The following is a 15,389-nucleotide window of genomic DNA, read 5'->3' as shown; positions in this document are numbered from 1 at the left end:
TCCTGGTTTGTCCATGTTTTACAGTTACAAACTCGGCCTAACTACAAACTCAAAGAACTTCAGTTTATAGCCAGGATCAGCGATGTTTGCCTATAACTCTAGCTACTTGTGAGACTGAAGCAGGAAGACCTCAAGTTTAAGGCCCACCTAGGTCACTTAAGCAGGACTCTGTCTCAAAATAAAGTAAAATGAAAAGGGGGTTGGGATGTAGCTCAAAGGCTGAGAGGTAGAACACTCCTGGGCTCAATCCCCAGTATGACCAGAAACAAAACAGACAAAAACCAAATCAAAACAACCCCCCCCAGTCCTCCAAACAAAAACAAACAAAACAACAACAACAAAAAACAACCTCAGTTTACAAATGAGAAAAATCACCTACTATCCCCAACTCCAGGGGCTATCATAATTATTAATATGAAAGTAGTTCTGAAAACAGTTTAAAAAATTATTTGCAAAGCTTATTTAACTCTATGTACTAAGAGCCAGAAACTGCTCATTGGTTGGATCAGATGAGAAAATATGGTATCATTTGATGCTGACTCAGTATTTTCATTTACAGAGTTAAGTCTAAGAAAATTATTATAAATATAAAAAGTTTTTACACATAAAGATGTTCAGGTGGGCATGATGAAGCACACCTGTAATCCTAGCAACCTGGGAGGCTGAGGCAGGAGGATCCCAAATTTGAGGTCAGCCTCAGCAACTTAATGAGATCATGTTTCAAATTTAAAAAATAAAAAGGCTGGGTAACAGATCAGTGGTTCAATCTGGGTTCAATCCCCAGAATTGTAAAGGGGGAAAAAACATGTTCACTTTTACTTTCCTTATTATGATGAAAAAATTAGAAATGACCAATAGAAGAATGGTTAGGTAAACGAATTACTATTTGAGGAAAAAAGAATTACACGATATTTGAAGAGAAGCAGCTGCCAGTTTTAGAAAAAACAAGTAATCTTGTGGGATGCGTTGGAAAGTTAGTATGATTATTGTTTCTCTACTGTTCTAAGTATTTCAAAATTAGTATATATTACTTATATGACAGGAAGATGACAGTTATCAGGTACTATGAAAAAGAATTATATTAGGTAGAATTAATATAATTATAGGTAGGTAACAATTTTATTATATACACAACCACCCGAAAAAAGAGGGAATCAAGGCAAAGAAAATGATTGTCATACCTGAAATCGTCCCATCTTAAAAACACCAGTTCCTGAACTAGTTGCTAGGACAGGGCCTTCTGTGCCTTGGGAAACTGAAACAAATACATAGAGGAGGAAGATAAATTATCACCCTCTTTTAAAAAGTTACCTTCTATTCCCTTTGGCTAAAAATATATTAAAGATCTACTTTAAAATGAAAACCAGTTTAAATTTATTTTCTCAATTGAACACTCAGGTAAAGTCCTATAAAACAGGATAGTATAGTTCTTAAGAATCATTCATAAGTAGTTTAAGCAACTTCAAAGCCACTCAGGTCCTTTTCCCCAGGGACAACTATTTGTTTTTATTCTGAATTTTAAAGGCATGCTTCAGCATGTATTTTCCTTATTTTATACAATTAGAATACTGACTGATGATTCCATGAAATTAGTGAGTATTTCATATCAATGCCTTGTTCTTTTTTTAAATATTTATTTTCTAATTATAGGTGGAAATAATCTTTATTTTATTTTTATGTGGTGCTGAGGATCGAACCCAGTGCCTCATGTATGCTAGGCGAGCACTCTATCTCTGAGCCACAACCCCAGCTCAGTGCCTCATTCTTTTTAATGAACACAGAGTTTTGAATTTTATTTCTGTAATATATTTGTTTTTTCAGTGTGCCATATTTTAATCAGGCTTCTACCAATGAACATCTAAATTTTTCAGAAATTTGCTATTTTAAAAGTGCTCTAATACATAATGTCTTATAGATATGTGGACTAAGGAATGGAACTATTAAATAATTTGCTTTTAAAACTTAGACATTACTAAATTGATCCCCAAAGGCTTTAACAACATACCAGTGGCTACTAAAACTCCTAAATTTACCAGTGAGAGGTGAGAAACGCTATCATTTGTAGTTTTACTTTCAATTTCTGTTATCATTGAGGAAGTTAAGTATTTTCATGTCTAAATTTATTTTTCTGTATCTTATATTTGTTGGGTCCATGCTGAATTTCAGGACCTGCCCCCTACAATACTGGAGATCGAACCCAGGGGTGATTTACCATTGAGCTATATGCCCCATGCTGGCCTTGAACTTGTGATCCTGACCTGCCTCAGCATCCTGAATTGCTAGAATTACAAGTGTGCACCACTGTGCCTGGCCAGATTCTTTATGTTAGCAAAACTAGTCCCTTCTATGGTAAAGATACACTCAGACATCCCACCACCACCACATATGTATTTCCCCAATTTTTCATTTATTTTATACCCAATGGCATTTTTACTACATTCAACAAATTTGAAATTTATTACTGCTTGCTCTAGGTTGAGTATTAAACTTAACACAATCCTCTCTATCAGGGATTAGAACAAACTATGATCAGTGTACCAAATTCAAGAGCACAATCAGATTCAGTCATCTGCATTAGTCTATTGCTGCTTTGGGGCTTGACCAGGAAATCTGAATAAGATGCAACAAAGACTGCATCCTGAAAAGTCTAAAATATTACTATCTGGTAAAAAAGTTTGTTGACTCTGCTCTACACAGTTGGGGGAAAAAATTAAGGAAAATATTCCTCTCATGTATTCTTATGTAGTACTATTTTTATGATATCTTTCATCTTTGATCCATTTAAGACTTTACTTTGGACTAAGCTGACAATCCACTTTTAGTTTTTCCCAGATGGCTATTTAGTTGAAATATCCCATCTTCTTGAAGATTTAAAAGGCCACTTTCTTTACATTCTACATTCCCTTTTACTTGGTGGTAAATATAAGTAATCAACTTTTATTGTATTTACTTATGGTATGTGTTTTGATAATTTACAGTTTCCTTTATTTTGTCTATTTCTAGCATTTCTAATGTATCATTGATTTTTAAGTTATTTCTTTTAAAATAAGTCAATTCAATATATAATTAGCTTGAATAAAAACAATATTTAAACTAGTTAATTTAATTATATTTAATCTCTGTACAAAATGTTATTCTGGCTTTTCAAGCTGATTTTTATCTCTATATGTCCAGTGTCACAAAAGTCAAGAAGTTAGTTGTAAATTCACTTTTATAAAGGCCTCAATTTCCTAATCTTGCAAGGATCTTGCCTACCTAAGAACAAAAGGTCTTATGCTAAGAAACTACCACTGCCCCATGTATAATAATCTTCTTTTTCCAATAACACCAACAAAGGCTCATTAATCTGCTAATATCTCATGCTTTAGATATTAGTATCAATTCTCCTCAGTCATGGAAATACGTAAAAATGTTCCTTATAATAGTCTCAAATATACCCACATGCTAAAGACTGTGCCTTTGAAACAGTGACCTCTATTATCAATCATAGGCAGGACTGGGAGTAGTAATATGAAAGGAAGAAGGATGTTTCTCACCATCCTTCTGAGGCTGTGCTCCTGCTTCTGTAACTGCTGTTGGAGCCACCATGGACACAGGCTGCAAAACACATACACACACAGATACCACAAAATCTTTAGCTTTAATCAAGAGTACTTTTGACCTGTTACCTTTTTTCTGGTCTTTGGAAAATGAAATATAGTATATGGTGAAGAAACATTTATATCTAAGGGAATTTTCTTTTACAACCAAAAATAATGTTGGTTTTTTTTTTTTTTTTTTTTTTTTTTTTTTTGGTATTGGGGACTGAAACCAGGGTCATTTAACCACTGAGCCACATCCCCAGCCCTTTTTATTTTGAGACAGGGTCTTACCAAGTTGCTTAGAGCCTTGCTAAGTTGCTGAGGCTGGCTTTGAACTTGTAGTTCTCCTGCTACACCCTCCAGAGTTACTGGGATTACAGGGGTGTGCCACCGCATTTGGCAGAAAGGCAGTTTTTTAAAGAAAATTTGAGTCTTAATCCTTCTTCATTCTTTCTTAATTTTTCTCACAGAACACTTAAAAGTCTTATGCTAAGAAACTACCACTGCCCCATGTATAATAATCTTCTTGTTCCAATAACACCAACAAAGGCTCATTAATCTGCTAATATCTCATGCTTTAGATGTTAGTATCAATTCTCCTCAGTCAAGGAAATACGTTAAGTATTTCTATAGAAAACTAGCTGTTTCCTTTTCTTTATTCAAATGGGGATCTCACTATGTTGCCTAGGTTGGGTTTGAATTCACAACTCTCCTGCCTCAGCCTCCCTAGTAGCTGGGATTACAGTCATGCTCCACTGAAAAATAGTTTTAGCCTACTACAAAGCATAAATGCAAAATCTACAGGACTGATCTGAGATATACACTAGTTAGAGGTACATAAAAAGTATAAGTTACACTTTAATTTGATCTCTTTTTTGTTGTCTGGAACAAGCAGGGACTCTGAAAAGATGTTATATTAATAATTATTTAGGTTACATTTTGTGTTGCAGAAATATGATACATTCAGGTTAAGAGATTTTATATGGATGATATCTTTATTTATTTACTTATTATTTTTATGTGGCACTGAGGATTGAACCCAGTGCCTCATACATGCTAAGTGAGCGCTCTACCACTGAGCCCCTCGGGTTATGAGATTTTATCAAGGGTTTAAACACTTACACTAACTGCAGATGTCACTGTAATAGTCTCTGGACTAAGCGTTCTTCTCAGCTGTGCATCAAGATCTTCTAGAGGTTGTTGTGACTGAGCAAAAACAGTTATAGTAGATATAAATTCTGTGGCACTTTCAGAGCTACTATATATAACCAATTTATACAGGACATTATTTTATGCTTTAGATTATAACATTTGTTTTCACTGGAAACAAAACCCCCAAAACCAAAATTTACATAATGCTATCAAGATTATGAAACTCTATCAAGAGTAATTCAGCTACACTTATATGATATATACTTAAATCCTACAGATGGCAGCAAGGAAGTCTGGTTATTCTGTTCTCTTAATCATGCATTATGCTATGCACCTCTGGGGCACATTCTTTTTTTTACCCAGTCACAGTCTCTACTTGGTACATCTATCTTGGTTTTTATCAATCTGTTCTTACATAAGCTTCATTTATGCATCCACCTCTAAATGCAGGTACTATCTACTTACCCTTCCTTATCCTTTATATTTCTCACTATACTTAGCAATCAATGTTTATTTTTTTCTTCTTTTTAAAGACAAGGTCTGACTATATTGCTTGGGCTGGTAAAACTGGATTTAAGTGATCCTGCTGATAGATACATGCTACCATGCATGGCTTTTGAACACATGTTTTTAATGAGAAACTGGTTTAAAATCATATCGGCATTAATACTGCACCTTTTTTTTTTTTTTTTTTCAAAATCTGGTGACTGTTGGAGTAGGTTCTCAGTTGAAGTTATTACTTTATTTTGGCAAGTTCTTTACATTATGTTCTACTGAAAATTAGAATTAAAGTAGGATAATTTACAGTAGGCTTCTCATAGTAGGCTTCTCAAGTAGCAATCTGTCATGTTTTTATTACATATAATTTCAAAATAAATTCCTAATTTAGTTTCAAAGTTTACTAGCTTGTGCCATGTCAGAACCTTCTTCATGGTTATAATGGACTGATTTATATCAAGTGCTTCCCTTACGGGAAATTCAACTAAGTAGTTAGTAATGGGGTGAAATGGGAAAGGGAAACAATAATTTAAACATTACAGATGATTATGACTACTATCGTATACATTAACAGAACTGAGAGTGAGAAGGGAAACTCAAGTTCATGTGGCTGATCTCAAGTTCTTTTAAAAAAAATATCTTGTTTTTAGGTGGACAAAATACTTATTATATTTATTTATTTATTTTTAAAGATTTTTTTAAAGTTGTAGATGGATACAATCTTTATTTATTTATTTTTATGTGGCGCTGAGGATCGAACCCAGTGCCTCATGTGTGTGAGGCAGGCATTCTACCACTGAGCTACAACCCCAGCCCTATATTTATTTATTTATTTTATTTATTTTTTTTTAAAGAGAAAGTGATAGAGGAGAGAGAGAGAGAGAGAGAGAGAGAGAGAGAGAGAGAGAGAGAGAGAGAGAGAGAGAATTTTTAATATTTATTTTTTAGTTCTCGGCGGACACAACATCTTTGTTGGTATGTGGTGCTGAGGATCGAACCCGGGCCACACGCATGCCAGGCGAGCGCGCTACCGCTTGAGCCACATCCCCAGCCCTATTTATTTATTTTTTATGTGGTGCTGAGGATCAAACCCAGTGCCTCCCACATGCTAGGCATGTGTTCTACCCCTGAGCTACAACCCTTAGCCCCTCTATGAGCAATCTTACAAAACATGTTAATATCTTGTTGAGCTGTCAATTTTTATATTAAACGTTACAGTACATATTTTCATACAACATTACACCTATATGTAAGCCAATTATTTCTTTAGGTGGTCAATGAAAGAAATGATAAACATTGAAGATTTTTAAAACATTTTTAAAACTGGTTTTTAAAAATTAAACAAACGAATAAACACCTAACTGGTTGGACTCAGAAAAAGGATATTTTTTCTTTTTTAATGAAGAAATTTGGGACATAGTACCTTTATTTTATTTATTTTTATGTGGTACCAAGGATCGAACCCAGTACCTCACACATGCTAGGTGAGCGCTCTACCACTGAGCTACAATCACCCCAGCCCCATAGTTAATTTTGATCACATAAAATTTTTTATTTCCACACTGGCTTAGAAACTACCCTTACATTTAAGAAGCAATTTCACTATTCTATGAAAGAATAAATGGGGGCTGGAGTTGTGGCTTAGTGATAGAGAGCTTGCCTGGCATGTGTGAGGCACTGGATTCCAGTGTCAGCACCACATGAAACTAAATAAATAAAATAAAGATATCATGTCCATCTACACTAAAAATATTAAAAAAAAAACTGTGAATGAAAAAAAGAGTAATGTTGTCTGGCAAAACGTCAAACTTTGATATTTTCTTCCCACATGAAATATAAAAAAATATTAAATGTTTTCTAGGTGACTTGAAGCAAAATTCTAAACAAAATAATAATGAAGCTTACTTTAAGTGGGGCCTGGATCATTAGCTACATGGTTTTTATGTTTTTAAATATTTTCTTAGTTGTAGATGGATACAATACCTTTATTTTGTTTATTCTTATGTGGTGCTGAGTATCAAACCCAGTGCCTCACACATGATAGGCAAGTGCTTCACCACTGAGCTATAACCCCTGTGCAGCTACATGGTTTTTAAAAGAAAGGTGTTACTAAGTCAAAGCCAAGAAGGAACCAGAAGCCAAGGTCATGCAATGGTGAACTATTTAAACAAGCTTTGCGAAGAAAAGTAGGAGCATAGAAAGAATCTGCCAAATCTTGGGGCACCTGAGTTAGTGAAGGTCCATGAAAAGGTGGCAGCTGCTCGATAGGCATAGTACCAGCTGGAAGTTCAGTACCCACTGGCAGCACCTAAGACAATGAATGGAAATTCAAGTCCATGAGACACTAATAGTAAAGACTGCATGCTAAAGAGCAAACCAACCTTAATACAGAAGCATAAAATAAAATGTATCTAGTTATCACCAAGGGTACACTCTTAATATCTGTCTTACATAAAGGACAATATAACAAAATAATAGAATTATAAGTGTTATTCTGAAATACCCTTGAAATGAAGTAAAATATAATAAAAGATTGTTCCTTAGGGTAAATAAAGAGGACAAAGTCTATAGGCACATAAGAGGCACAGCTCTTTGAGCTACTCATTTGATATAGAAAAACAAGACATTTGCTAAGAAAAACAAGACTTTTCTGAGAAAAAGGAAAATAAAAGCAAACAACTCAGAAGTTGACTTAAATAAAACCCAGAGGGAAGTCTGATAAGAAAAGGCATCAAAAATCTAATACTATCAAGTAATTTGTTTTATCTGAGTAAAGACTCTGAACTGACAGTTCCTTACATATGATGGATGGTTTGACATGAAATTTTTTTTTGACTTAACAATAGTACAAAAATTATATGCCTTTAGTAGAAATTGTACATTGAAATTTTTTTCTTTATCTTTTTGGTACTGACCATTGAACCCAGGGGTGCTTTACCACTGAGCTTCATCCCCAGAGCCATTTTCATTTTGAGACAAGGCCTTGCTAAATTACCCAGGCTGGCCTTGAACTTGTGATCCTCCTGTCTCAGCAGCCTGAGTTGCTGGGATTTCAGGTGCATGCTACTGCACCTGGAATTTTTTTTTTGGGGGGGTAGGGTCTCATTATGCTGACTAGTAGGTTGATCTTCAACCCTTGGGATCAAGTGATCCTCCCACTTTGGTTTCCTGAGTAGCTGGGACAACAGGCATTTACTACCATGTGAATTTTGATCTATTCCCAGGCTACCAAAATGGGGGACGATACTCTCTTATGATGCTAATCAGCAGTAGTGAGACACAGCTCTTTTAATCATGACATCACAAGGGTAAACAACCAATATTTTACAGTGTTTGTGTTCCTAAGCTACAATGTTTAGGTAGGTATATTAAATGCATTTTTTACTTTATATTTTCAATTTTAGGATGGGTTTATGGGTATGTAACTCTATTTTAAGTTTAGAAATATCTGTATTACCCCACTGCAAAGAGTTTCACAGCAATAGCAATGCAGAAAGATAGCTGAAGTATAGAATACAGTAGCCACAATATAGCCTTGTTATTTTTAAAAAAGATCAGCGGGGGGATAGTAGAGAATAGGATAGACAGCAGAATACATCAGACACTAGAATGGCAATATGTAAATCAATGGAAGTGTAACTGATGTGATACAGCAATCTGTATACGGGGTAAGAATGGGAGTTCATAACCCACTTGAATCAAACTGTGAAATATGATATATTAAGAACTATGTAATGTTTTGAACGACCAACAATAAAAAAAAATAAAAAAAAAAAATAAAAAAGATCAGCAATGCTGAAGATGGGAAAATGAGAGGAAATCTGCCACAGAAGAATTAAAAAATACAGTTTAGTTATTTTATTCCTAGAATTAGACTAATTCCTCTTTTGTCACTTTCAGTTTTTATGAACCTCAAATTGTACTTACATGGAAAGCAGAAAATTTCTTTTATTCTCAATTGAAACAAAGTGGCAAACTACTATTACTATGCATATTTTTTTGATAGATGCCTTTATTTCCCCTTTGGGAAATAGGAGAAATATCTACATTTTACCTGATAATAATATACATTTCAAAAAAGGGAAAAATCTTTGTGTTCATGTCCTAAAGTTGCTGTCAATTTGTTTAAGACTGAACGACCACTACATTTATAACCTTCAAGGCTTTGTAACTACATTATTAATTTGCAAGGCCAAGTTGAAAAATGCACGAATGTGATCTTACTTATCTAATAATAGTTTAACAAGAACCTTACCGGAGCCTTAGTTAAAGGTGGCTTTGAGGGAGCAGTTCCAGGTTTCATTCCTGATGTAGTGCTGACTGGGGCTGAAACATAGCTGCCTGGGGTAGAAACTTGCCCAGGTGTGGCCACTGACATGACTGACAAACCAGCTGTTCCTAATGGCAAATTTGTTGGTGGTAAGCAAGTACTTGTAGTGGAAGTCATGAGTTTGCTTGGTGCAACAGCAGTGGTTGGGATGCCTGGTGTGATTGTGGTCTCTACTACTAGTGACGTCTCTAGTGAGACAGAGGCATGCTGAGCTCCAGAAGAGCTGTGTTCACTAAAGAGAGACCGCAGCTTTTCCTCCAGAGTCTTTATGTCATCAATTCCAGGGGCTTTGGGTTGGGTATCAGCATCTACTTCTGGACAGTGAGTGTGGGGTTGGTTAGGAAGCAAAGCTGGTTGAGGCTGACTATGAATGAGAGTCTGCTGTACAGCAGGCACATTGGCAACAGGTTGTACCAAGGGTGGGATACTGGGTACCTGGGGTAACAAAGGTGTAGAAGTAGGTCCTACTGCTTGGGGAAAGACAGGAGTAGAAGCTATCACTGATGGGATGACTAAAGGATGCACTCCACCAGGCTGAGAAACAGAACTAGCCACTCCTACTCCAGGAGAGGAAGAGGAAGATGGTGCAGAGAGAGACAAAGCTAATCCAGTTGTACTGCTATGAGATGTTTTGTCCAGTGAGTGTGCACTAACCACCACTGTTTCAGCTAGAGTAGGGGCAGAGGTGCTGCTACTAAGCTGAAGGGATGGCTGTGAAGCTATGGTTGGGAATGGAGTGGAGGCAGAAACTGATGTTACTGTGGCTACCCCAGTAGTGCTTGCTGTCTGCTGAGATAACACAGCTGGAGGCTTAGCACCTGGGGCAGCAGTACTGCCCACTGCAGAGGTTGAAGCTGTTGAAACTGTCATAGAAGGAAAAGTGCCAGTATTAGAAACAATGCTCCCAGATGTGGGGGCCTGTACTGGCTGGGATGTTGTGGACATTGAGACAACTGCAGGTATTGTGACACTTGAACCCACACTGGCAAGTACTGGTGACTCAGACACAGGTGGTACAGGAAGACAGCTTGACATAACCACACCTGTGCTGGTGGCAACTCCAGTAATCCCTTTTTCAGTGGGTACTGTAACCTCAGCCTGAATAACTGATGTGGAAATGTCATTAAGAGAGCTGCTTGATACAGGAACTGATACTGAAGGTGTGGCTGCTGCTGTGGTTGGGCCTCCGGCAATGCTACCCAAGAAAGGAGGAAATGCTGGTCCTGTGTGACTAAAGTTTGGAGGTGCTGTATTGGGTCCTTCAGTCATTTGGGCATGTCTAAGTTCAGAAAAGGCCTGCTGGAGACTAAGGGATGAAGCAGAGTGAGACAAATTCATTCCAGGGCCCTGAGGTATAGAGGGAGCAACTGCAAAGGAAAACAAAAATACAGGTTATATTTATAGTCCTTTATATAAAAGGAAGGATTTAAACATTGTTCTAACAACCTATTTTTTGATCACCAACAATGCCATGTTATCAAGAAGGTTTAATATTTCTCCCAAGAAAATGACAAGTTCTAAAACTGCAAAATTGACTAGCAGTTTGTTCAAATAGTCAGCTTATGTGAGTGAATATCTATTTCCAGAAAAGAAACATGGAGTATTCTGAAAACATACATAATTTCTAAAAACAAACAAACAAACAAAAAAAAGAAACAAACACAATAAAGAATTATACATAGGCTGCATCTAATATGGCTATCCTTTCTGGCTTTTTCTTTAATTCTATTATTTAAATAGTTCCCTACTCCTTATGTTTATCTGCTGTTTAAAACCTCTATTTTCTACTTGTTTTTATTATCTGTGTCATCATGAGCTACTGCTTGATGACCAAGCTTCCATCATAGCAGAGATGCTATAGGATTTATGTTACTAAATATGTGGCAGAATCAATCCTCACCTGTGTCTGATATTTCACTGGTGAAAACTTTGGATTCTCGTAATCTACTTTCTGGCACAGGACTCACTATAAACCGTCTTCCAGCAGAATGAACAACTTGAGTTAAAGAACTGGTAGGAACACCTGAATAAAAACAAATCACTTAATTGCATTTTTTGTTATATAACTCAACCGCATCAAACTTTAATATTTCATTATTGGCACATACAACTTCTTAAGTTAAAGGCAGAAAACAAATGAGGAAAGAAGAAATTTACCGATTTGCTGTGGCATGGAAGATGTGGGAACTGGTTGTTTGAATTCTCCTTCCAATTTCTAAAAAAACAAAACCAAACAAACTAAAAGTAAGTCCATTCTCAAATGTACTCTCAATTAGACAAAGCAAATCACCATGTGAAATGAACATGAATGCTTATTCTCAGTCACAATGTGATATCAGTAGGCATTTTGCATGGCAAATTTAGTACTACAGATGTATTTTATATAAGCAAAGCTTCACTATGTGATTGGTGAACCTACCTGAGAACCTGAAAAACCATAGTCGTCCTTTCCCTGCAGACTTTCCATTCCCTGGTCACCCTCCGGTTCCACACTGACATCCTCACTAAGCATTTCATCAGCTTTTTCAATAATTTCCCGTACTTGATCCACAAATGACTCTCTCTCTATTGCTAGAATAAAGTCATTGTTCACCTGTAAAACAAATGATGTCCTTCTGATCAATATAACATTTCTGAAGCTTTAGGTCATTCAACTACCACAAGATTTTTATCCCATCTGCATATATAGTGTATTATTTATTTGGTATTTAAGTTAGCCCTTCCATCCTTTTTTCTTTTTGTGCTGCTAATGATCAAACCCAGTGATTCACATGTGCTGGGCAAGCGCTCTACCACTGAGCTATATTGCCAGTCCTCTTTTTTTCTGGTCCCAGGGATTGAACCCAGGCACTTAACCACATCCCCAGCCCTTTTTATTTCTATTTTTTAAAATTCTGAGACAGGGTCTTGCTAAGTTGCTGGGGCTGACTTTGAACTTGTGATCCTCCTGCCCCAGCTTTGCTGGAATTATAGGCATGAGCCACCACATCAGGCTCCAGTCCCCTTTTTATATTTTATTTTACTTTATTTGTACTTTTCTGCTACTTTACATTTCATTTCATTTCATTTTATGGTAGCATCTCACTAAATTGCCCAGGCTGGCCTCAACCTTTCAATTCTCCTGCCTTGGCCACAGTGCCTGGCAGCTCTTTTCTATTTAAGAACTTCAATACTTAATACTGAAAGGTGAATAATTACAGATTCTACACAAAAATATCACAATCACAGGTTAGGTGTGCTGGTTATATTCCAATGAAATACTGAATTATAAAACGTGAATTACAAATATTGGATAGTTGCCTAGGGCAATGGATATTTAGATGAAGTAATAGGGGAAAATTTGTTACTCCATATGCAGACATACCATAATTGTTGCTATCTCCTCGGGGTTGTCACCATCTAGATCAAATTTGAATGTAACCATTTTCCGATTATGAGTCTCTAATTGACATTCTACTACCCGGTCTCCTTTGTTTGAAACCTGAAAAGAAAAGATACTTCATTTCTGAAGACTATACTTGGCTTTATTACTGACACCGAGAAAAAGTCATTCAGACTAATGCTCATATTTATGTCTGAGGAAGCATGGTATTAATATTGTAACTTGAAGCACCAATACTTGAACTGGTAGAATACCTATACTATAAGGTGATGTCAGTCTTTGAGCTACTTGTTTATCTTCCACTACTGAGTCTGAAAGGAACATAAAGTCTTTTTCACTCTATTCTTTTCCCTAAGCCTTAAGAATTATTTCAATGATATTAGTTGCTGTCTCTATTACACATTATTTGTAAACTATACTTTCTGAAAAAGGTGATACTTAAAAAGAATTGTATGAATTAAATGAAAAAAAAAGGGCTATATAAATTATATATGGTGCAAAGATAAGGTATCTTTATTTTATGAAATGAATGGTTCTGATTTCAAAAACTATTCTCTGTACTAAGTTCCTTTAACAACATCAAAGCCACAAAGTCATCGATACCTACATTTAAAATTCTCAATTTTGGGCGTGAAGTCTTTTCATGACGAGAGCGACTTCTTACAGATTTTCGATAATGCCGTTTTGCTGTTCTCCCTTCATGCCTTCCACTGGATGATGGGGCATTCTCATTGCCATCACTCATACCTGAAGCAACATCTGAGTGTGCACTTTGAAAAAGAAAAAGTTCCATTTTCAATATGAGATTTTAGGGTTTGATATTTTGATGTTTTATACTATCCTATCTACAAGTCAAAAGAGAATTATGATTTTACCTGTCTATAGAGGACACCAAAGTGACAGGTTGGGTTGGTTGTGACTGTGCTACTGGAACTGGCTCTGGAGGAGCAACCTGAGAGACTCCCTGAGTACTCTGTGAATGGAAAGGATAATTCAAATCTTGGTGGTAACATATTTATCATGATAAATGATCGCGATAAGATCCCTTTATTTCCTCTTATCCCTCCCCTATATCCTAGAAGCAGTAAATTTACTAGGAGTTCTTAATATTCAGCATCTACAGATAGTGATCTTAAAATTCCAAAGGAAGTTTCTAAAGCTAGTCTCTCATAAAGACTGCATGGTGTGAAGTCAGCCAACCTATTTGCTAGGCAATGTGAAACTACAACTTGCCATGCAGCCAGCATCTTACCAAAAGTGTGCAATAGGGCAGGCAGAGCAAAGTGCAAAGATAAACTCAGACCTTTTTTTCCTAGTAGGGCAAAAATGATTGCTGAGAGCACAGTAGGATAAGATATTCTTATGACTGCCAATGGTATGAGTTTGTGAAAGGACAAGAATAATGGCTAAAGTACTAGCTAGAGAAGTGAAGTACTAATAGGGTTAATCTTCTCCAAGGCACACTCACTTCCCAACAGAACAGCCAGTGGCAACAAGGCCCCCACATTGGCATTTCATTCTGCTGTAAGAAAAAGTCATTCAGAAGTTAGTTTGACATAGTCTCCAAATGAGTTCTTAACCAGGGAAGCCTGTTTCTCCTTTGTCATTTTTATCCCATAGTATATATGCTTTATGTATAAACATGCAATAATTCCATTTACCTCCAGAACTGCTTGCTGGGAGGATGTAGTGGGGGATTGTTGTGCTAAACTCACTGCTGGCTGGGACACTTGAACCTGTCCTCCTATACCGCCCACAGGAACCAAAAGATTTGATTCCACATAAGGCTGCACCACTGTAGGAAAATAACCTGGTGTAGCCAATGCTTCTGTAGGCATGGGAGGGGATAGGACTGTAGAATGGATGCAAACAGAAGCCACGTTGGAAGAGGGAGTAATATTTGAATCTCCTGGGTATTGTGGTGGCAGTCGAGGTGGGAAGCCCTGTGATAGAAATGAGGAAGGTGAGTTAGTGCAGGTTGGGGCATCAAATTAGCAAATCAGCAAAACATGCAAAAAAAAAAAAAAGGGGGGGGGGTAGCAGGAAGCATACAGCAAAGAAGAGTAGCCCGTTCTCTTACTAATAATCTAAAGATTATTCTTGAAATGAAATGGTATACTGGTTCCATTTTGGGAGCCAGCATTCTACATATCATATTTTAAATTGCTGGTTTTCCCCTGTTGGAGATTATTTAAATAGGAATTATAATAAACTTAATTCCTGCTAGAAATATATCTACTTTTTAGCAAATCGTACATGGAAGAATGCAAACTCCTCCTAGTATTAGCCATTCCAGTCATATATGGAATGTTCATCTTCTAAATCTAAACTCTGAAGTTTTTTTGTTGATACCATATTGCCAACTCTTATTCCATCTATATATACATATACATATATATATATATATATATATATATATATATATACACCTATATACAGCCTGGTG

At 36.4% G+C, this 15,389-nt stretch overlaps 1 protein-coding gene across 16 annotated transcripts in view; it reads right to left on the bottom strand.

Moving 5' to 3' along the window:
• The window catches only part of WNK1 (WNK lysine deficient protein kinase 1), a 142,598-nt gene that overhangs the window by 15,268 nt on the left and 111,941 nt on the right, over positions 1 to 15,389 (bottom strand). For 11 of the 16 annotated variants that reach the window (XM_081311644.1, XM_081311645.1, XM_081311652.1 and 8 more), the window contains 12 exons: positions 14,605 to 14,886; positions 13,819 to 13,916; positions 13,551 to 13,713; positions 12,926 to 13,042; positions 11,981 to 12,154; positions 11,719 to 11,776; positions 11,462 to 11,584; positions 9,487 to 10,928; positions 7,456 to 7,539; positions 4,704 to 4,787; positions 3,537 to 3,597; positions 1,182 to 1,255 (listed from right to left, as the gene is read on the bottom strand). In XM_081311644.1, coding sequence (XP_081167770.1) covers positions 1,182 to 1,255; positions 3,537 to 3,597; positions 4,704 to 4,787; positions 7,456 to 7,539; positions 9,487 to 10,928; positions 11,462 to 11,584; positions 11,719 to 11,776; positions 11,981 to 12,154; positions 12,926 to 13,042; positions 13,551 to 13,713; positions 13,819 to 13,916; positions 14,605 to 14,886 — 2,760 coding nt within the window. The remainder of the gene's footprint in view (positions 1 to 1,181; positions 1,256 to 3,536; positions 3,598 to 4,703; positions 4,788 to 7,455; positions 7,540 to 9,486; positions 10,929 to 11,461; positions 11,585 to 11,718; positions 11,777 to 11,980; positions 12,155 to 12,925; positions 13,043 to 13,550; positions 13,714 to 13,818; positions 13,917 to 14,604; positions 14,887 to 15,389) is intronic. The other 5 variants (XM_081311651.1, XM_081311641.1, XM_081311642.1 and 2 more) reach the window with 2 other exon arrangements.

The sequence above is a fragment of the Spermophilus citellus genome (assembly GCF_964194105.1).
Source record: "Spermophilus citellus genome assembly, chromosome: 10".
Taxonomy (NCBI): domain Eukaryota; kingdom Metazoa; phylum Chordata; class Mammalia; order Rodentia; family Sciuridae; genus Spermophilus; species Spermophilus citellus.
This window is presented reverse-complemented; position numbering and strand designations above follow the sequence as displayed.